The sequence below is a fragment of the Suncus etruscus genome, chromosome 5 (genome assembly GCF_024139225.1).
Source record: "Suncus etruscus isolate mSunEtr1 chromosome 5, mSunEtr1.pri.cur, whole genome shotgun sequence".
In the NCBI taxonomy this organism is placed as follows: domain Eukaryota; kingdom Metazoa; phylum Chordata; class Mammalia; order Eulipotyphla; family Soricidae; genus Suncus; species Suncus etruscus.
This window is the reverse complement of record NC_064852.1, coordinates 152,536,113-152,557,665: the sequence shown is the minus strand read 5'-3', so window position 1 is coordinate 152,557,665 and position 21,553 is coordinate 152,536,113. Positions and strand designations below refer to the sequence as shown.

General features: G+C 42.4%; 1 protein-coding gene across 2 annotated transcripts in view; it reads left to right on the top strand.

Annotated features, from left to right (window-relative positions):
- Nucleotides 1-465: 465 nt before the first annotated feature.
- The window catches only part of VPS13B (vacuolar protein sorting 13 homolog B), a 724,212-nt gene continuing 703,124 nt past the window's right edge, over nt 466-21,553 (top strand). For both annotated transcript variants that reach the window (XM_049773957.1, XM_049773956.1), the window contains exon 1: nt 466-612. In XM_049773957.1, coding sequence (XP_049629914.1) covers nt 466-612 — 147 coding nt within the window. The remainder of the gene's footprint in view (nt 613-21,553) is intronic.

Genomic DNA, 21,553 nt, shown 5'->3' with positions numbered 1-21,553 from the left:
GCGCGCTGGTGTAGCCGCTTAACCCGTCCGGGCACCTTCCTCCATCTCGGCCTCCCTTCCAACTAGGGTTGTAGAGAGGGCTCGGGGCGGCGGGCGGCCTGGATGAGTGAGGTGGTCTCTTGGAGAGAAGCAGCTTTTGGGAGGCGGGGGGTCTGCTCTTCCCATCCTAGAACCCCAAGGGCCGAGGCGGAACCTTTGGGCGGCACCCAAGTGCGGGGCGGCGGGGAACGTTCTTTCGGCGGCACGGAGCGCGGCAACCCGGAAGTGGCGCTGTTCCGGAGTCGCGCGCGCCGGGGGCGGGAGCGGGAGCCGGAGCCGGAGTCGGAGTCGGAGGCGGCCGCGCTGTCCGCGGCGTGTCAGGCGTGGGCATCGCGCGGCCGCGGGTCCCCGGGCTCGGCGCGGTTCGTGGCGGCTGCCTAGGGGCCGGCGGGAGGCTCCGGGCGTCCCTGCGCCTCGCCGCCCAAGATGCTGGAGTCCTACGTGACGCCCATCCTCATGAGCTACGTGCACCGCTACATCAAGAACCTGCAGCCGTCCGACCTGCAGCTCTCGCTGTGGGGCGGCGACGTGGTGCTCAGCAAGCTCGAGCTCCGGCTGGACGTGCTGGAGCAGGTAGGCGGCGGCGCCCTGCCCGGCCCTCGCGCCCCGCGCCGCCAGGAGAAGCGCCTCGTGCCTGGCTGGCTTCGTCGCCTCGCCCGACACCCCCCAACCCCCGGGCTGCTTGCTTTCTGGGCATCTGGACGTTGCCCGGCTTCTGCAGGAGGCTGCAAAAGTCTCTCTCTCTCTCTCTCTCTCTCTCTCTCTCTCTCTCTCTGTCTCAGCCTGTCTGTCTCTGTCTCTCTGTCTCTCTCTCTCTCTCTGTCTCAGTCTGTCTCTGTCTCACTGTCTGTCTCTGTCTCTCTCTCTCTGTCTCTCTCTCTCTGTCTCAGTCTGTCTGTCTCTGTCTCACTGTCTGTCTCTGTCTCTCTGTCTCTCTCTGTCTCAGTCTGTCTCTGTCTCACTGTCTGTCTCTGTCTCTCTCTCTGTCTCTCTCTCTCTCTCTGTCTCAGTCTGTCTGTCTCTGTCTCACTGTCTGTCTCTGTCTCTCTGTCTCTCTCTGTCTCTCTCTCTCTCTGTCTCAGTCTGTCTCTGTCTCACTGTCTGTCTCTGTCTCTCTCTCTGTCTCTCTCTCTCTCTCTGTCTCAGTCTGTCTGTCTCTGTCTCACTGTCTGTCTCTGTCTCTCTCTCTGTCTCTCTCTCTCTCTCTGTCTCAGTCTGTCTCTGTCTCACTGTCTGTCTCTGTCTCTGTCTCTGTCTCTGTCTCTCTCTCTCTGTCTCTCTCTCTCTCTCTCTCTCTCTCAAAAAATGACAACTTGGCTTACACTGATTCTTAAGACTTGATCAGTTTTATAGGTTCAACCTCATAATAGAGGGAAAGTTGTGGTTTTACATCATCTCTTCTTGAGTGGATTTTACACACGTTCTCTCTCGCTGTCGCCCGACACCCCCCAACCCCAGGCTGCTTTCTTTCTGGGCGTCTGGACGTTGCCCGGCTTCTGCAGGAGGCTGCAAAAAGTCTCTCTCTCTGTCTCTGTCTCTCTGTGTCTCTGTCTCTCTGTGTCTCTGTGTCTCTCTCTCTCTCTCTGTCTCACTGTCTGTCTCTGTCTCTCTGTGTCTCTGTGTCTCTCTCTCTCTCTCTGTCTCACTGTCTGTCTCTCTCTGTCTATCTCTCTCTCTCTCTCTCTCGAAAAATGACAACTTGGCTTACACTGATTCTTAAGACTTGATCAGTTTTATAGGTTCAATCTCACAATAGAGGGAAAGTTGTGGTTTTACATACATGTCTTCTTGAGTGGATTTTACACACGTTCTCTCTCTCTGTCTCTGTCTGTCTCTCTTTGTCTCACTGTCTCTCTGTCTCTTGCTGTCTCTCTGTCTCTGTCTGTCTCTCTCTCTCTCCCTCTCTCCCTCCCTCCCTCCCTCCCTCCCTCCTCTTCTCTCTTGAAAAATGACAACTTGGCTTACACTGATTCTTAGACTTGATCTGTTTTATAGGTTCAACCTCATAGAGGGAAAGTTGTGGTTTTACATCATCTCTTCTTGAGTGGATTTTACACATGTGTTCTCCCCCCCCTCTCTCTCTCCTCGCTCCTCTCCTCACCTCCCCCCCCCTCTTGAAAAATGACAACTTGGCTTACACTGATTCTTAGACTTGATCTGTTTTATAGGTTCAACCTCATAATAGAGGGAAAGTTGTGGTTTTACATACATCTCTTCTTGAGTGGGTTTTACACACGTTCTCTCTCTCTCTCTCTCTCTCTCTCTCTCTCTCTCCCTCCCTCTCCCTCTCCTCTTTCCTTTCTCCTCTCCTCTCTCTCTCTCTCTTGAAAAATGACAACTTGGCTTACACTGATTCTTAGACTTGATCTGTTTTATAGGTTCAATCTCATAATAGAGGGAAAGTTGTGCTTTTACATACATCTCTTCTTGAGTGGATTTTACACACATTCTCTCTCCCCTCCTCTCGCCTTCTCTCTCCCTCCCTCTCTTCCTTTCTCCCTCCCTCTCTCTCCTCTCTCTCTCTTTCTCTTCCTCTCTCTTCCTCTCCCTCTCCTCTTCTCTCTTGAAAAATGACAACTTGGCTTACATTGATTCTCAGACGAACTGTTTTATAGGTTCAACCTCATAATAGACGGAAAGTTGTGGTTTTACATACATGTCTGCTTGAGTGGATTTTATACACGTTCTCTCTCTCTCTCTCTCTCTCTCTCTCTCTCTCTCTCTCTCTCTCTCTCTCTCTCCTCTCTCCTCTCTCTTGAAAAATGACAACTTGGCTTACACTGATTCTTAGACTTGGTCTGTTTTATAGGTTCAACCTCATAGAGGGAAAGTTGTGGTTTTACATCACCTCTTCTTGAGTGGATTTTACACATGTGTTCTCCCCCCCCTCTCTCTCCTCGCTCCTCTCCTCTCCTCCCCCCCCCTCTTGAAAAATGACAACTTGGCTTACACTGATTCTTAGACTTGATCTGTTTTATAGGTTCAACCTCATAATAGAGGGAAAGTTGTGGTTTTACATACATCTCTTCTTGAGTGGGTTTTACACACGTTCTCTCTCTCTCTCTCTCTCTCTCTCTCTCTCTCTCTCTCTCCCTCTCCCTCTCCTCTTTCCTTTCTCCTCTCCTCTCTCTCTCTCTCTTGAAAAATGACAACTTGGCTTACACTGATTCTTAGACTTGATCTGTTTTATAGGTTCAATCTCATAATAGAGGGAAAGTTGTGCTTTTACATACATCTCTTCTTGAGTGGATTTTACACACATTCTCTCTCCCCTCCTCTCGCCTTCTCTCTCCCTCCCTCTCTTCCTTTCTCCCTCCCTCTCTCTCCTCTCTCTCTCTTTCTCTTCCTCTCTCTTCCTCTCCCTCTCCTCTTCTCTCTTGAAAAATGACAACTTGGCTTACATTGATTCTCAGACGAACTGTTTTATAGGTTCAACCTCATAATAGACGGAAAGTTGTGGTTTTACATACATGTCTGCTTGAGTGGATTTTATACACGTTCTCTCTCTCTCTCTCTCTCTCTCTCTCTCTCTCTCTCTCTCTCCTCTCCTCTCTCTTGAAAAATGACAACTTGGCTTACACTGATTCTTAGACTTGATCTGTTTTATAGGTTCAACCTCATAGAGGGAAAGTTGTGGTTTTACATCATCTCTTCTTGAGTGGATTTTACACATGTGTTCTCCCCCCCCCTCTCTCTCCTCGCTCCTCTCCTCTCCTCCCCCCCCCTCTTGAAAAATGACAACTTGGCTTACACTGATTCTTAGACTTGATCTGTTTTATAGGTTCAACCTCATAATAGAGGGAAAGTTGTGGTTTTACATACATCTCTTCTTGAGTGGGTTTTACACACGTTCTCTCTCTCTCTCTCTCTCTCTCTCTCTCTCTCTCTCTCTCTCTCCCTCTCCCTCTCCTCTTTCCTTTCTCCTCTCCTCTCTCTCTCTCTCTCTTGAAAAATGACAACTTGGCTTACACTGATTCTTAGACTTGATCTGTTTTATAGGTTCAATCTCATAATAGAGGGAAAGTTGTGCTTTTACATACATCTCTTCTTGAGTGGATTTTACACATATTCTCTCTCCCCTCCTCTCGCCTTCTCTCTCCCTCCCTCTCTTCCTTTCTCCCTCCCTCTCTCTCCTCTCTCTCTCTTTCTCTTCCTCTCTCTTCCTCTCCCTCTCCTCTTCTCTCTTGAAAAATGACAACTTGGCTTACATTGATTCTCAGACGAACTGTTTTATAGGTTCAACCTCATAATAGACGGAAAGTTGTGGTTTTACATACATGTCTGCTTGAGTGGATTTTATACACGTTCTCTCTCTCTCTCTCTCCTCTCTCCTCTCTCTTGAAAAATGACAACTTGGCTTACACTGATTCTTAGACTTGATCTGTTTTATAGATTCAACCTCATAATAGAGGGAAAGTTGTGCTTTTACATACATGTCTTCTTGAGTGGATTTTACACACGTTCTCTCCTCTCTCTCTCTCTCTCTCTCTCTCTCTCTCTCTCTCTCTCTCTCCCCTCCCTCTCTTCCCCCCCTATCTTCTCTCTCACCACCACCCCCCCTCCAGCAAACTTAGATCTGGGATGCAAGTTCTTTCTGTTAGTAAGATTACTAGACCCGCGTCTTTGCGGCCGAGCTGCTAGCAGGGCACTGAGAATTGCAGCGAAACGATTCTTTGCAATTTGCAGCATGGGAAATTAGACACGGAGATTGGTAGACGTTGCGTGGAAGTGTTACTTGGGAAGTGTTGCTTGGAGAGGTGTCACCCGGTCTGCTCTGCGTCTCTTGCTGGGTTGCTTCTTTCCTCCTGAGGAGCAAGCAGAGATACTGGACGGAGTTGTCTCATTCTTGTCCAGGTTTATTCACTCCGTGCATTTCTTACTCACCTAGGCTGCGTAAGAGCTAGGCTTGAGGATACAGTCATCCTCTCTCTCAAAGCCTGATGGCAGCTGCTTTTTAGGAAATCACAGAAGATGGAATTTTACACTTGGCTAGTTGTGGGTATTCAGCTGCTTCCTCTGCTGAATCAAGAATTAACATCAAGATAGACTTTTGGCCTCTTCTCTCCAGGTAGAATTATCTGAATGCTTTTATTTAAAAATAAGATGAGCAAGAAATCCTAACAAATCCTAACTGTAGGGTTTCTTTTTACATAAGTGTGCACATCTGTAACCCCATGCAGGTCAAGAGCTGAAACATTTCTAGCACCCAAATGGTTCCCTTATGCCCCTTGATAATCAGTGTCTTCACCCCTAAAACAGGTGACTGCTATTCTGACCCTTTCAACATAGATAACTTTTACCCCGTTTTGAAACGTCTATAAACTGTCCATTTGTGTCTGGCTGAGTTCTTTTTTGTTTTGTTTTGTTTTGTTTTGTTTTTTTGTTTTTTGGGCCACACCCAGTAACGCTCAGGGGTTACTCCTGGCTATGCGCTCAGAAGTTGCTCCTGGCTTGGGGGACCATATGGGACGCCAGGGGATCGAACCGTGGTCCGTCCAAGACTAGCGCAGGCAAGGCAGGCACCTTACCTTTAGCGCCACCGCCCGGCCCCTGGCTGAGTTCTTTAACAAGGCCAAGATGAACTCAGATTTGTTGTATGAGTGTCCTTTTAGTTTTCATTTTAAATGGTAAGACACAGAATTGGCGCTGCTGTTTTTCTATTCATGTACACATTTGGGTTGTTTCCCCTTTTTAAGTTCATCATACAGGCTAAGTATTTGTTCTACTGGGCCAGATTCACCTCTTTTGACTATTGTAAAGAAAGTGCTTATGAATATGTATTTTGGTGGACTTTGGTATTATTTGACCCTAGGTGTAGGTGTATACCTAGAAGATAATCTTCCTTCCTCCCATTTCTCCAGTCCTTGATGGGCACTTTAAAATTTTTTTACTTATAAACATTGTGGTTACAAGGTTGTTCATAATACAGTTGTTTTTCTCCCACAGTTACCAAGTCGTCTGTGATTAAGTTTCAGTCATACGATGTCCAACTTCCTTTATAAATGCACAATTTCCTCTACCAATGTCCCCAGTTACCCCACACGTGCCTCTGGGCAGACATTTCTCTCTATCTCCCTCCCTCCCTCTCTCCCTCCCCCCCTCCCTCCCTCCCTCCCTCCCTCCCTCCCTTCCTCCCTCTCTCCCCCTCCCACCTCTCTCCCTCTCTCTCTCCCCCTCCCTTCCTCCCTCCCTCCCCCTCTCCTCCTCCCTCCCTCCCACCCTCTCTCTCCCTCTCCTCCCCCTTATTATCCCCCATTACTCTCTCCTTTTCCCCTTTTAGATACTGTGATTTGCAACTCTGTTACTGAAGGGGTATCATGCTTATCACTTTATCTTCTTCCAGTACCCAGTTCTTGTTCAAAGTGATCATTCTCAACTATCATTGTCATAGTGGTCTCATTCTCTGTCTTATTTGCTCTCCCCTACTACTTGTGGCACGCTTCCTACTATGAACTGGCCATTCTTTCTATTGTCTTTGGATATTAATGCCATACCATCTTCTTTGAAAAATGTCATGGGTATCCTTATCAGGATTGCATTAAATCTGTACAGTGTTTTGGGGAGTATTGCCATTTTAATATGTTAATCTTCCCAAGCCATAAGCCTTCCCTGTTTATTTTTCAGTATGGCTTTGGCAATTTGGGATATTTTTGTGATCCCAGACAAACTTTATTATTGACTTTTCTAAGTCTTTGAAGAATGCACCAGTATATTGATGGGATTGCATTGAATCTATTATAACTTCGGTTGGATGCTCATTTTGACAATATTTAATCTTTTAACCTAGGAACTAAAACATTTTCCCATTTCCTAAGCTCTATCTTATCTTCTTCTATCTCTTTAAGTGACTTAAAGTTTTCAGATTATAGATTTCTCACCTCATTAAAATTTTTTATTGAGATCAATTGTGAATTGCAAGTCTTTTACAATTGTATTTCACACATATAATGACAGTGAATTAGGGCTGTTCCTACCCTTGTTGACCTCCCTCTACTATAGTTTCCAGCATGCATCCCATACCTCCACCCTTAGCCACTTGGTCTACTAGTGTAGTTCTAAGTCAAGTCCCCATGACAAATGTTCCGGGTGGAAGGTGGAAGGTGCCCTGCATCATGAATTTTATGGGTTCTTATTCTGTAAGAACTCTTTCATACATGAGATTTCCCCATTTTAGCATAACTGTGCAAAAAAGGAACAATGCCATTTGATATTACTAGTGCATTTGGGGGTAAAAAATAACAAGCTAGGGGCCGGGCGGTGGCGCAAGAGGTGAGGTGCCTGCCTTGCCTGCGCTAGCATTGGATGGACCGCGGTTCGATCCCCCGGCGTCCCATATGGTCCCCCAAGCCAGGAGCAACTTCTGAGCGCATAGCCAGGAGTAACCCCTGAGAGTTACCGGGTGTGGCCCAAAAACCAAAAAGAAAAAAAAAAATAACAAGCTAGATTGGGAGGTGCTGGGAGGCTTGGCAGGTCTCCAGCCGCTCCCTATTTCCCCCTGGACTCTAGGCCTGGCCTGAGTGCCACCTCGGGTGGCCTGCTGTGGGTTCCAAGTGGACTCTTTTAGGGTTCTCCAGGCTTCCCACCCTTCCCTACTCTAGGGAGGAGGAGCAGAGGGAGGGTCCGGACAGATAGCTGGCTTCCGGTGCCTTGATCCTGGAGGCCAGCTCTTCCCAGGTATGGGATTAGGGGACACCCCATGTGGATGGCATTCTCCCTAGTTTGGGGGGTGCTGGGAGGCTTGGCAGGCCTCCAGCCGTACTCCTATTTCCCCTTGGACTCTAGGCCTGGCCTGAGTGCCACCTTGGGTGGCCTGCTGTGGGTTCCAGGTGGACTCCATTATATATTTACCATATATATTTAAAATAAAAATGAGGGGCCGGAGAGATAGAATGGAGAGTAAGGCGTTTGCCTTTCATGCAGAAGGACCGTGGTTCAAATCCCGGCATCCCATATGGTCCCCCGAGCCTGCCAGGAGTGATTTCTGAGCATAGAGCCAGGAGTAACCCCTGAGCGATGCCGGGTGTGACCCAAAACAAAACAAAACAAACAAAAAAATAAATAAAAATGAGAGGACTGACTCTCAGTTTGGGAAGAGACCAATTCGGGTGGGGGTACCATATATTTTCAAAATAAAAATGAGAGAATGGACTCTCAGGCTGGGAAGAGGCCAGTACTCTTTTCCTACTTGTTTACTCTCAGCGGCCTCTTGGCCTCTTCCTTCTTTCATTGTGTAACTGTGGTTGCTCCCATACTAGGTTTCTGATTAGTTCCCATAAACGGTGACAATTGAGTCCACTGTCTTAAGTTAGATTGTTTATTTTCCCCACTTTTTATTTTTTCTCCTCTTTGTGAACTGTTCAATAAGGTATTTTGGTGAAAGAGTCCCTCTCTATCTTTCCTTCCCTTTGTCATTTGTTAAATAAGGAAGTTTGTAGAAGTGTCCCTCCATTTAACGTTTATATAAGAACCAAGTCAATTGGATTGTTGGACTTGTTCTAAGCATCCCCATACGCACCAATCTCGTTGTGAACTGTTCAATAAGGAATTTTGGTGATAGAGTCCCTCAGTTTAATTCTTATGTTTAAACCAGGTCACGGGGATTGTTGGACTTGTTCTTGTGGCCCCCTTATGCACTGATAATGCCTGGTGGCATTATTCCTTGTTTGCATGGGCACATTAAAATGGAAAATACTATACATACAAATAAGTTCTTATCTAATAGAGATAGGAACACACAAATCTTGTGGTGCAATGGAACCTTACAAACCCTGAACATTGACATGATGACCTGGCACAGGTCTCAGAGGTTTGGGTATTTTCCAGTCACCCCTGAACCAGGGAAGACATCTATGAAACATCCAACATTGTTTATGACATCACCTGGAAGCAATCCTTTACCAGGGAAGACTCTACTGCTGCTCTGACATTGATTTACTCAAAAGAGTCTTACCTTAACACTGAGAAGATTTAAACAACAACAATGACCTGCGTACTGGACAGGGCTTTCTGGATTGCCCGTTAATTGCAAGTTGAAATTAGACGCCGCTCTGCACCATCCTGACTTCAATGTAAGATATACAGATTCCAGGACCTTCAATACAGAAACGTGAGATCAACAACAGAGACTGAAAAATATAACTGTAAGGGTACTACAGACAATGACCAGGATTGGACAAACTAGTTTGCCTGGAGCCTAGAAATGGTCTTATGTCAGGAAACTTCAGGGGTAGGGTCTCCTTGTACTTAGGCCAAAGTTTTTCCTTTCCATGACCCCCATACTTTGGTGGGCCCATGCAAACGATAATTGCCACTCTAGCATTGTTTTTACAGTGCTCCTTTGACTCCAAACCTTTAAGAAACCACTAGTAAAAATATTGGGAACTGCAAAAGAAAAAGATTTACATTAGTGTTGACATATATGCTTTTAGATACACTAGCATTCTGGGGGATAAAGGAGGGAGATAAGGGATATATGCTTGGGAACAGGGATGAAGGGAGGACACCACTGCTGGTGGAAAGGCCCTCATTTATTGTCACTGTGTACCTTAAATATCACTGTGTAAGATTTGCTGTTATATATTCTAATAAATGTCTGTCATTTAAAAAAAAATAACAAGCTAGATATACTCTTTGCCCTGATTTTGACCTGAGCTCATATCCCAAGCAAGACTTTTCTACTAGAATTTCCTACTAAGCAGATTCCCCCCCCCCCCCCAAAAGTGACAGGGAAAGCTACCTCTACATATGGAAACAAACACTAAGGAAATGCATATACAGAAACATGCAAAGAAAATAAAGATATCCTTTTAAGTCTTTTGAGATAGTGGGGGGGGGGGGCGAGGATAAAATCCAGGGCACATTTTTTTTTTTTTTTGCTTTTTTTTTTTTTTTTGGGCCACACCCTGTGACGCTCAGGGGTTACTCCTGGCTATGCGCTCAGAAGTTGCTCCTGGCTTCTTGGGGGACCATATGGGACGCCGGGGGATCGAACCGAGGTCCGTCCTAGGCTAGCGCAGGCAAGGCAGGCACCTTACCTCCAGCGCCACCGCCCGGCCCCCAGGGCACATTTTTATCTTGCACCTTAGTCTTGTGGAGTCTGAGAAATGGTTCACTGGAGTCAGGGGTCAGGTAGTGCCTTCGAGCTTGGGGTTCTTCCTGGAACTGAATACCGTAGCAAACAACTGTCCACAGTTAGGGGAGGTTGGAGAAAAAGGGTTGCATAGAGTGAGTCAGAAGGAGCAGTGGCTGCAGTTTCTTGCTGAAGTGAGAGGTGGGTGACTGAGAGGGTAACATTTCACTTTGAGAGCCAGGTAGCAGCTTGCTGGGGCAGGGGGAAAGTCCTGGTTCCTGATGAGTTCCTGATCTGAGGGTAAAGAGGGTTAAATAGGGAGAGATAATGGATCAAGGTTGACTGGGTAAGAGGGTCAAAGAGGATTTGTAAGGTGGTAAACCCGGGTGGAGATGGGGGGGTTGGGGAGGGGGAATAGTATATAAAAGGGACATATTTACAAAAATGGCAGGGTTATTTACAATACAGATTAGACAAACAAAGGAGTCCATCACATACATACACACATTTAGAGACAGACATTGGAGATCTATTCATAGGTTGCATTTGGAAGGACTGACCCTTATGGGATGGGACAGAGTGCTTAAAAATGGGGCTGGCAAATCGGGGGTACAGGTTTACAAGTTTCTATCACCTCATTTGTTAATTTTACTCTTAGATACTTTAGTTTTTGGTAATTATGTTGAATGTATCTTTGATCACTTTATCTTCTATTTAATTCAGTATTTCTACATGAATGTGATTAATTTTTTTTTGTTTTGGTTTTTGGGCCACACCCGGTGATGCTCAGGGTTTACTCCTGGCTATGCGCTCAGAAGTCGCTCCTGGCTTGGGGGACCCTATGGGAAGCCAGGGATCATACCCAGGTTCATCCTGGGTCAGTGCTGCAAGGCAAATGTGCTATCACTGTGCTATGGCTCCAACCCAATTCTTGTGTTGATTTGTAGCTGGTCATTTTGCTGTATTTGATTTATTGTTTCTAGGAGCTTTTTTTTGTGGACTCTTTAGGATTCTCTGTGTATATTATGTCATCTGCAAGTTGGTTGATAGGTTGACTCCTTTTCCAGTTTTGATTTTTTAAATTTCTTTTTCTTATCTTATTGCTGTAGATAGGATTTCTAATATTATAATTAACATAAATCAAAATAGGGGCCGGAGAGATAGCATGGAGGTAGGGTGTTTGCCTTGCATCCAGAAGGATGGTGGTTCAAATCCCGGCATCCCATATGGTCCTCCGAGCCTGCCAGGAGCAATTTCTTAGCATAAAGCCAGAAGTAGCCCCTGAGTGCACCCGGATGTAATCCCCTCCAAAAAATCAAAATAGTAGACACCCTTACCTTGTACCTGAGCTCAGAGAAAATACTTTCAGTTTTACACTATTGAGGATACTGGCTGTTGTTTGTTATAGATGGCCATTACTATCTTGAGATGGCCATTACTATATCTCTGTTTTATTGAGGATTTTTAAAAATCACGAATAGAGGACCAGAGCGACAGCACATCAGGAAGGCATTTGCCTTGCATGCAGCCAACACAGGACAGACCCTGGTTCAATTCCCAGCATCCCATATGGTCCCCTGAGTTTGATAGGAGCGAATTCTGAGTGCAGAGCTAGTAGTAACTCCTGAGCATCGCTGGTTATGACCCAAAAACCAAAAAAAAAAAAAAATCACAAATAGATGTTGGATTTTGTCTGCAGATTGATATGATCATATGATTTTTATCTAAATTCCCTTTATTGATGTGTATTTTATTGTTGATTTGTATATGTTGAACCATCCTTGCATCCCTGGTATGAATTCTATTTGATTCTGGTATAGGATTTTTAAGTATTTTATTAGATTCAATTTTCTAAGATTTTGTGAGGGTTTTTGCTTTGATGTTCATCAGTGAAATTGCTCTGAAATGCTCTAGGGTTGTCTTTTTGCTTTGTTTATTAGTATAATGTTGATTTGGGGTCTCAAACTCAATTTACCTGGGGGCCGCAGCAGGCAAAGTTGGGGTGATCCTTGAGTTCAAAGTCAGTAGTAAGCCTTGAACATTGGGGGGTGTGACCCAAACAACTAAAACAAAAAAAAAACAAAAAAAGATTCCTCTAGGGCAGGGTCATGAGTTTGAGACCCCTGGGTTACAGTTTCATCAATATTTTGGAATGGTTTAAGGAGAAAATATAGTGTATAGTAAACTTTTTCTGAGATTTGGTAGATCTCACTAGTGTACCACCTGAACCACAGCTTTTGTTTTGGGGAGATGCTTAATTACTGTTTGTTCCATTACTTGTGGCCTCTTGAGACTTTCTATTTTTTCTTCTCTGTATTAAATTATGTGAGCCTAAGAATCTAGAGTAAAGTTGCTTATAGTAACCTCTGTTAATGTCTAGAACTTCTAGACATTTCTCCATTATAGATTTTATTCTAATTGATTTGAATATTCCCTTTTTCCCTCACAAGTCTAGTAAAGGTTTGTTTAGTTTACTCTTTCAAAGAACTAATTCCTAATTTCATTGACCATTTCTTTTTTTTTTTTTTTTTTTTTGGTTTTTGGGCCACACCCTGTGACGCTCAGGGGTTACTCCTGGCTATGCGCTCAGAAGTTGCTCCTGGCTTCTTGGGGGACCATATGGGATGCCGGGGGATCGAACCGCGGTCCGTCCTAGGCTAGCGCAGGCAAGGCAGGCACCTTACCTCCAGCGCCACCGCCCGGCCCCTCTCATTGACCATTTCTATTAATTTTTTTTTGTTTTTTTGTTTTCTGTTTTTGGGTCACACCCAGCAGCGCTCAGGGGTTACTCCTAGCTCTACACTCAGAAATTGCTCCTGGCAGGCTGGGATTCGAACCACCGACCTTCTGCATGCAAGGCAAATGCCTTACCTCCATGCTCTCTCTCTGGCCCCATTTCTATTAATTTCTTTATTTCTGCCGTAGATAAAAAATGCATTTTTATTTCCTTCTACTTTTTGGATTCATTTGCTGTTCCTTCTCCAGGTGTGTGTTTGAGATTTGTGTTTACACGGTTGATTTGAGCCTTTTCTTCTTTCCTTACATAGGCCTGTATGATTATGAATTTCCCACTTAGTATAGCTTTTGCTATGTTCCATAAATTATGATATCTTTTCTTTTTGTTTATTCATTCTCATTAGTTTCAAGGATGTTCATTCTGATTAGTTTCATTGTTTGGTTTGCATATTCTCATGAGTTTCAAGGAATCTTTTAATTTCTTCCTCAATTACCTCCTTGATTCAGTTGTTACTTAGCAGTATTTTATTCAGCTCTCATTTGTTGGAAGTTTTCCTCTTCTGACTGTGATTACTTTCTCCTTTCATGTCACTGTGGTCTGAGCAGGAGCTAGTTATGATTTCTATATTTATAAGTTTATGTTTTTGAATTATACCTAGTATGTGATCTTTCCTGGATAAATTTATACTCAGCTTTTTGGGAATTGCGGATTCCTGAATATGTCTATTAATTTAAGTTTTAACTCTTAGTTACTGATAAAAGTATCTTTACTGATAATCTATCTGGTTGATTTGTTTAGTGGCAAAAGTGGATTGCTGATGTGATTCAATGTGTTTAGTTTGTGAGCAGTTTACACAACAGTACACACACACACACACACATTAAATTAAGTGTATTTCTTGATTTGGGGCTGGAGCATTGGTAGGGCATGTGCCTTGCTTATGTTCAACTTGGATTCAATCCCCAAATTTCATATGGTCCTCTGAGCCTACAAGGAGTGATCTCTAAGTACAGAGCCAGTAGTAAGCCCTGATTACTTTTGGAGTGGCCTTAAAACCAGGGTAAAAAAGGTACTTGTTATCTTTTTTTTTTTTTTTTTTTTTGTGGTTTTTGGTCACACCTGGCAGTGTTCAGGGGTTATTCCTGGCTCCAGGCTCAGAAATTGCTCCTGGCAGGCACGGGGGACCATATGGGGCACCGGGATTCGAACCGATGACCTCCTGCATGAAAGGCAAACACCTTACCTCCATGCTATCTCTCCGGCCCCTTCTTGTTATCTTAAACAAAAGAAGTATCCATTTCCCTAATTTCTTTTGACTGAATAGTATTTGGTAAGATTAACTATGGCTGTTCTAGCCTTTATTATTTATTTATTTATTTATTTATTTATTTATTTATTTATTTATTTATTTATTGTCTATCATTGGCTTTTTTTTTTTTTTAATTCTTTCTTCGTGATCCTGTATTTAGCCTGTATTGGGGTGTATTTCCTATAAGCAGCAAATAGATAGATTTTTGTTTCCAATTCTATCCAACCACTCTGTACCTTTTGGCAGGAAAGTTTAGTCCATTGATGGAGAAAATTTTGATATAAAGGGCTACAATGTCTTAGTAACCCCTGAGCACCGCTGGGTGTGGCCCAAAAACCAAAAAAAAAAAAAAAAGAAGTTGAATCTAGAGAGATAGCATGGAGGTAGGTCATTTGCCTTGTGTGCAGAAGGACGGTGGTCTGAATCTCAGCATCTCATATAGTCCTCTGAGCCAGCCAGGAGCCATTTCTGAGTGTAGAGTCAGGAGTAACCCCCGAACACTGCCAGGTGTGACACCCCCCCCCCCAAAATAAAAAAGAAAAGAAAAGTTGTAGGATATACTTTGAGAAGGAAAAGGAATGGGAAGAAAGTTATTAAAGTTGCCTTAATGATGGTCTATTATAGCAGTCCACATTTTAGCTTTGCCATTAACGATTTCTCATTTTTTTAAAAAAATAATAACAGCTGTGTGCTGACAAATGGAAATGGCCTTGCTTATAGTCAGATGATTAATGACTGTTAAACTTCAGTGGGATTCTCAACATTGGCCATATGGTTAAAATCCCATATCTCTTAAGATATATAAAATCCCATGTATTCTAAAGTAGAATGCTTCCTCTGTGTTAATGTTGCCTAGTAGTTTACTTATTAGTAGCTGATGATCTCATGTCTTGACTTAAGTGCTTTTCTCAAAATGATTTTGTTTTTTCATAAGGACTACAACCTTGGTAACCACTTTACAAATATTTCAGCTACACAAGGCCATATCTTAGAGGTAGAAATACTCACTCATTGTTCAAGTAAATGGATAACTAATAGAAGCACATTCAGTAATCTTAGTGGAAGTATAAGTGTAAGTAATAGTATTTTAGCAAGGGCTCATGTTCTTCATTTTTGAGTTCTGCTTCTTCCTAGCTAGATGCATCATCCCAGAACTTCTGACATCATAGTTTCATGATATGTAAAATAGATTTAATACTAATAGCAATGATTTTTGGTTCTTTTTTTTTTTTTTTTTTTTTTTTTTTTTTTTTTTTGGTTTTTGGGTCACACCTGGCAGTGCTCAGGGGTTATTCCTGGCTCCAGGCTCAGAAATTGCTCCTGGCAGGCACAGGGGACCATATGGGGCGCCGGGATTCGAACCGATGACCTCCTGCATGAAAGGCAAACGCCTTACCTCCATGCTATCTCTCCGGCCCCGTGATTTTTGGTTCTTATATAAGGATTGAATACTCATACAGAATATGGTACATATTTCTTAGTCAAAATAATCTGTGCAGTTGATTAATGAATGCTTGAATAAATCATTGCATCTTTAAAACTAATACAGCAATGAGAAATTGCCTGTGACTTCCATTAGAATAGCAGAGATATTCTGCATTTTTACAAAAACATATGAAGACATGCACATTTGTAGTAAAAAATTACATCTTTATAATACTCCTTGAAGAAGACTGATCTAACCATTGATAAAAATTTGCTTAATCTTCAAAGATACCTGGATTTTATGGATAAAGAAACAGGTAGAGATACATTAAGTATGTTGCCCTTTTTTAGGGGTAGTAAATGGCAGGGCTAAGGTTTTATTTGTTATTTATTAAAAATTACTCTTTATCAGGGCTGGAGAGATAGTATCATGTGTAGGGCACTTGCTTTGCATGGGGTCAACCCAGGATTGATCTCTATCATCACATATGGTCCCCTGAGCACTACCACGAGTACCGGTAATTTCTGAGTTCAGAGCCAGGTGTAAGCCCTGAGCATTGCTAGGTATGTATGCTGCCACCCCCCAAATGATAATATCTTGTCCATTTATAACATGAACAATAAAATGGAGAACTTGAGAAATTTGGTAGTTAGTACAGATATTTTTGTTTTGGGGTCACACCTACTGGACCTTAGGGGCTCAGCTCTTTTTTTTTTTTTTTTAGGGGCTCAGCTCTTAGCATGCTACCCTTCGGATTCAGTGACTGAAGCTGTTCTAGGTCTGAAACTAGGCCTCTGTGTGAGATGCACTATCTCCAGAACTTCAGAGTTTGGCAGGTTTTAAATCCTTGGTTTGAATCCAGGTTCTTGTTCTTAACAGCTTTGAGATACATAATATATATAGTCTGTTGCTACTGTTTGCTAACTCAAGTAAACAGACAGTTGCTGGATGAACAAGTTGGTTCTGTATTTATCTTCACTTTCAAAAGAAGTTAGTTGTAAAAGTTTGATGGAAGCAAAAACTAAGTACAATTTTTTTCTTTGTTTTGTAATAAGAATTTTATATGGCTATGAAATAATTAGTACAAAGTGATTATTGTAATATTTATGTACTTTTTAATTTCTACTCTTTCTAGTAAAAATTGAAACTTAGTAAACAAAATTTATAACCAAATGGTATTCAAATATAATCTTTAATTTGAAAAAATGTTGTTTTATTGGTTAGTTAGTGGTTAGTTTACTGTGTAATTTTCAGGATTGCACATCACATAAATATTAGTTGAAAATGCATTTTTTGGGGGCTCTGGGGATAGGAGAGTTACTAGCAAAGTAACTGCTGTGCAAGTTGATGCTGTTAGTTCAACGATGCCAGATATCAAACCTGGGGTTCACTGGACTGATTCCTTACCCCTTGTACCAGCTCAGTACTCTTGCATTCATGAAAAGTATTCTTGACATCTGTGGTCTCTGAGGCAACTCCTAAACAGGGCTGTGATCTGTGATGTAGTGCAACAAAAATACAGACCCTTCATGTTAGTACCACTATTAAAGTTCAGGACCCTTGGTAAGGACCACAACTAAGAGTTGTGCAAGTGCTATAAAACCATGAAAGTGCATGAGCACCACAACCAAGTATGTGTGATTTCCTGTCATTGCAACACTAACAACAAAGGGAAGAGAAAGGAAAATACACATTTTTGAGGATATGCTGTTAGATGTTTTTTGTTTACTTAGCACTTTGAATTAAATTTTTTATTGAGGTGCTGAGATTTACAGTATAGTTAAATATACTTGTCATGCATACATCATTCCAGTCTGCTTACCTCCACTATATTTTTGGGGGGCCCTCCAAGTCCCTTCCCATGGAAGTTCAGTTCTGTAGACATATCTCCATTTCTGATGACTTTGACCATTTGTTCCCTTATTATGCTTCTTCATATTCTACATAGGAGGGACTGCTTAAAAAATTATTTTGGAGGTGGTTACATTTACACATATGTAAGTGAATAAAAATTAAACTTCAGAAAGTCCACAAAATAGTTGATAATTTTTCCCCAAGACTAATTTTTACATGTGTGTGAATTAAAAATTAATACTGTGAGTAATTATATTGTAATACATTTATAGTTTACATGAAATAGATAAATCCTACAAATATACAATTTAACCAGTGAGGAGAATTAAGAAAATTGTAAGGGAATGAATATCTGAATAGAACTGAAACGTAAAAGTGTTTTATCTTAAAAAGGAAATATTGGATTTTATGTTAGAAAAGATTAAAGAGGGGCCAGGCGGTGGCGCTAAAGGTAAGGTTCCTGCCTTGCCTGCGCTAGCCTTGGACGGACCGCAGTTCGATCCCCCGGTGTCCCATATGGCCCCCAAGCCAGGAGCAACTTCTGAGCACATAGCCAGAAGTAACCCCTGAGCGTTACCGGGTGTGGCCCAAAAACCAAAAAAAAAAAAGAAAAAATTAAAGATGGGACTGGTGAGATAGCATGGAGGTAGGGCATTTGCCTTTGCTGCAGAAGGATGGTGGTTCAAATCTCGGCATTCCATATGCTCCCCTGAGCCTGCCAGGAGCGATCATTTTTTTATTTTTTTGGTTTTTGGGTCACACCCGGTGGTGCTCAGGGGTTTCTCCTGGCTCTACGCTCAAAAATCGCCCCCGGCAGGCTCAGGACCATATGGGATGCCGAGATTTGAACCACCATCCTTCTGCATGCAAGGCAAATGCCCTACCACTATGCTATCTTTCCGGACCCCCGGTAGTGATTTCTGAACATAGAGCTAGGAGTAACCCCTGAGTGCTGCTGGATGTGACCCAAAAACCAAACCAAAAAAAAAAAAAGAGATTAAAAATGTTTAAGTATATGCATTAACAAGTAAAAGATTGTTATAAAATCTTTATCAGTATAAAAATACCACCTGAATAGACATAGGATATTCAATATTAATGCAGCATTGATATTCATTATTGAAAAGTATACTATGCAGCTGTCAGGAGAGATGAAGTCATGAAATTTTCCTATACATGGATGTACATGGATTCTATTATGCTGAGTGAAATAAGTCAGAGGGAGAGAGATAGACGCAGAATAGTCTCACTCATCTATGGATTTTAAGAAAAATGAAAGACACTTTTGTAATAATTCTCAGAGACAAAATAGACGAGGGCTGCAAGGTACAACTCATGACACGAAGCTCACCACAAAGAGTAATGAGTGCAGTTAGAGAAATAACTACATTGAGAACTATCCTAACAATGTGAATGAATGAGGGAAGTAGAAAGCCTGTCTTGAGTACAGGTGTGGGTGTGGTAGGGAGGAGGGAACTTTGGGACACTGGTGGTGGGAATGTTGCACTGATGAAGGGGGATGCTCTTTACATGACTGAAATCATACAACTACAATCATATTTGTAATCATGGTGTTTAAATAAAGATAATTTAAAAAAAAGAAAGTATAAAATTCCTAGAAAGCTAGGAGTAAAGAGATCTTTTTTAATTTAGTAGAGGACAAATAACCATAAGTCCCACGGGCTAATATCATACTTAATGGCAAGAACTGAGAAATTTGTCTTGACTTTTTTTTTACCTACACTTAGTGGTTTCAGTGTTTATTATTGTTTATGTGCTTAGGGATCCCTCCTGGTTGGGGAATCATACAATTTGATGGGGACTGAATCCAGTCACCTTCATGTGTATCACTGGATGCTGGCCCATTTTCAACCTTTTGTCTTTTAAAGAAACTCCCTTATTATTCTGGGGTTTGGGGGGTGTTAACACCTGTGGTGCTCAGGACTTACTCCTGGCTCAGGGATCACTTTTGGTGGAGTTCCAAGGATCATTTAGGGTACCATGAATTGAACCCAGGTACTATCTGTACTGTACTTTCTCTCCAGTTTGTAAAGAAGCTTTTTTAGTGCTTCTTCCAAAACTGGTTTCAAGGTCATGATTCCCTGAACTGTTTGTTGCTTGTCCATGAAGCTCAGGTATTCTTTCAGATCTAAATGGTAATCTAACTGGATAGAGTATTCATTTCATTGTGGATTTGTTTTTTTTGTTTTTTGTTTAAACACATACCACTATTCTCTTCTGGTTTGTAGCATCTCATTTGATAGATCAGCTGTGAATTTTATGGGATTTCCTTTGTATGTAAGTTCCTTTTTTGATCTTGTTTCAACCTTCTGTTTTGGGCTTTTGTTATTATGATTATAATGTGCTTTGGAGTTTTTTTATTTGAGTATACTTATTATAGGACTCCTCAATCATCTGGGTGCCTGCTCTCCCCTGGGAAATTTCTTTTATAGTTCTTCATCGAATTCACCTTCATGTTCTTTAGTGACTAATGATTCTTTTAATGTTCCTCTTGAATTCAGCTCCCCATATTTTGCTGGTTATTTGAGGTATCTTGCATCTCCCTTTAGAACTCCTTGATCTTTTCCTCAGCTGCATGTATTCTGCTCAGAGTTTCTATTGTTTTTCTTTTTTTTTTTTTTTTTTTTTTTTTTTTTTTTTGTTTTTTGTTTTTTGTTTTGTTTTTGGGCCACACCCTGCTCAGGGGTTACTCCTGGCTATGCGCTCAGAAGTTGCTCCTGGCTTCTTGGGGGACCATATGGGACGCCGGGGGATCGAACCGTGGTCCGTCCTAGGCTAGCGCAGGCACCTTACCTCCAGCGCCACCGCCCGGCCCCTATTGTTTTTCTTTTAATATTTCCCTTCATTTTTTTTTTTATTTTTTATTTTTGGTTTATTTATTTATTTTTTTTTTGGGCCACACGGTGCTCAGGGGTTACTCCTGGCTGTCTGCTCAGAAATAGCTCCTGGCAGGCACGGGGGACCATATGGGACACTGGGATTCGAACCAACCACCTTTGGTCCTGGATCGTCTGCTTGCAAGGCAAACGCTGCTGTGCTATCTCTTCGGGCCCATTTCCCTTCATTTTTATAATTTCTGATTGTAGTTGTCTCATTTCTGCACTTACATTTTCTTGTGCTTAGCTGATGACCTGTGCCTTTTTTTTTTTTTTTTTTTAGTTCATTGAGCATTGGTGTCAGTCAAGTCTTTCTCCGAAAGTTTACTAGGCTGGTACTGGTGGAGTCCTCCAGGTTGCTGTTTTCATTAAATTTGTGGACATCTATGCTTTTCCTCATTGTGTTTGGTGCTCCTGTATTGAGGGTGAATCTTTGTAGTTATCCATTATGGAATTCTACGAAATATTAGATTGGATATTGCTCTTTTTCCTCCCTGGCTGTCCTTGACCCTATGAACAGGAGATATAATTGTGAGCCATATAAGTTGTGATGAGTAGAGCTGGCATAAGTGGCCAGACAGTTTAGGACATGTCAGAGGTAGGGCTGTTGAGATGTTGAAGATAAAACATGGAGACTGCTGACCAGAAGGGAAGGGGAATTTGCTTCTGGTTCCAGAGAATGTCAGCCTGGAGTGTAGAGGAACAAGCTGAGGGTCTGCGATGTGGAGGTTGATCTGCTGATGTAACTGGAGATTTTTTTTTTTAGATATGAAGGTTGGTCTGTTGATGTAGAGCAGGGGTCTCAAACTCAATTTACCTGGGGGCTGCAGGAGGCAAAGTCGGGGTGAGGCAGGGCCGCATAAGAGATTTCACAAAAAAAAAAGGGACAGCGGGCTGGAGCAACGGAAATGACGTCTGTGCTAGGTGCAAAAAGTATTCACGATTATTCGCTTACCGAATATTCACAATCAAAAATAGCATTAGTAAGAAAATAATTTGCAAAAAATTGCATTAAACATTTGCATACCTCGAATGGAACTGCTTGGGGTATGTGAATTTTTAATGCGATTTTTTTCCTACTAATGCAATTTTTATTGCGATTATTTGGTAAATGAATACTCGCGAATACTGCGATATTTGAAGGCCAGCCACGGGCCACAAAATGTTGTACGGAGGGCCGCAAATGGCCTGCGGGCCACGAGTTTGAGACCCCTGATGTAGA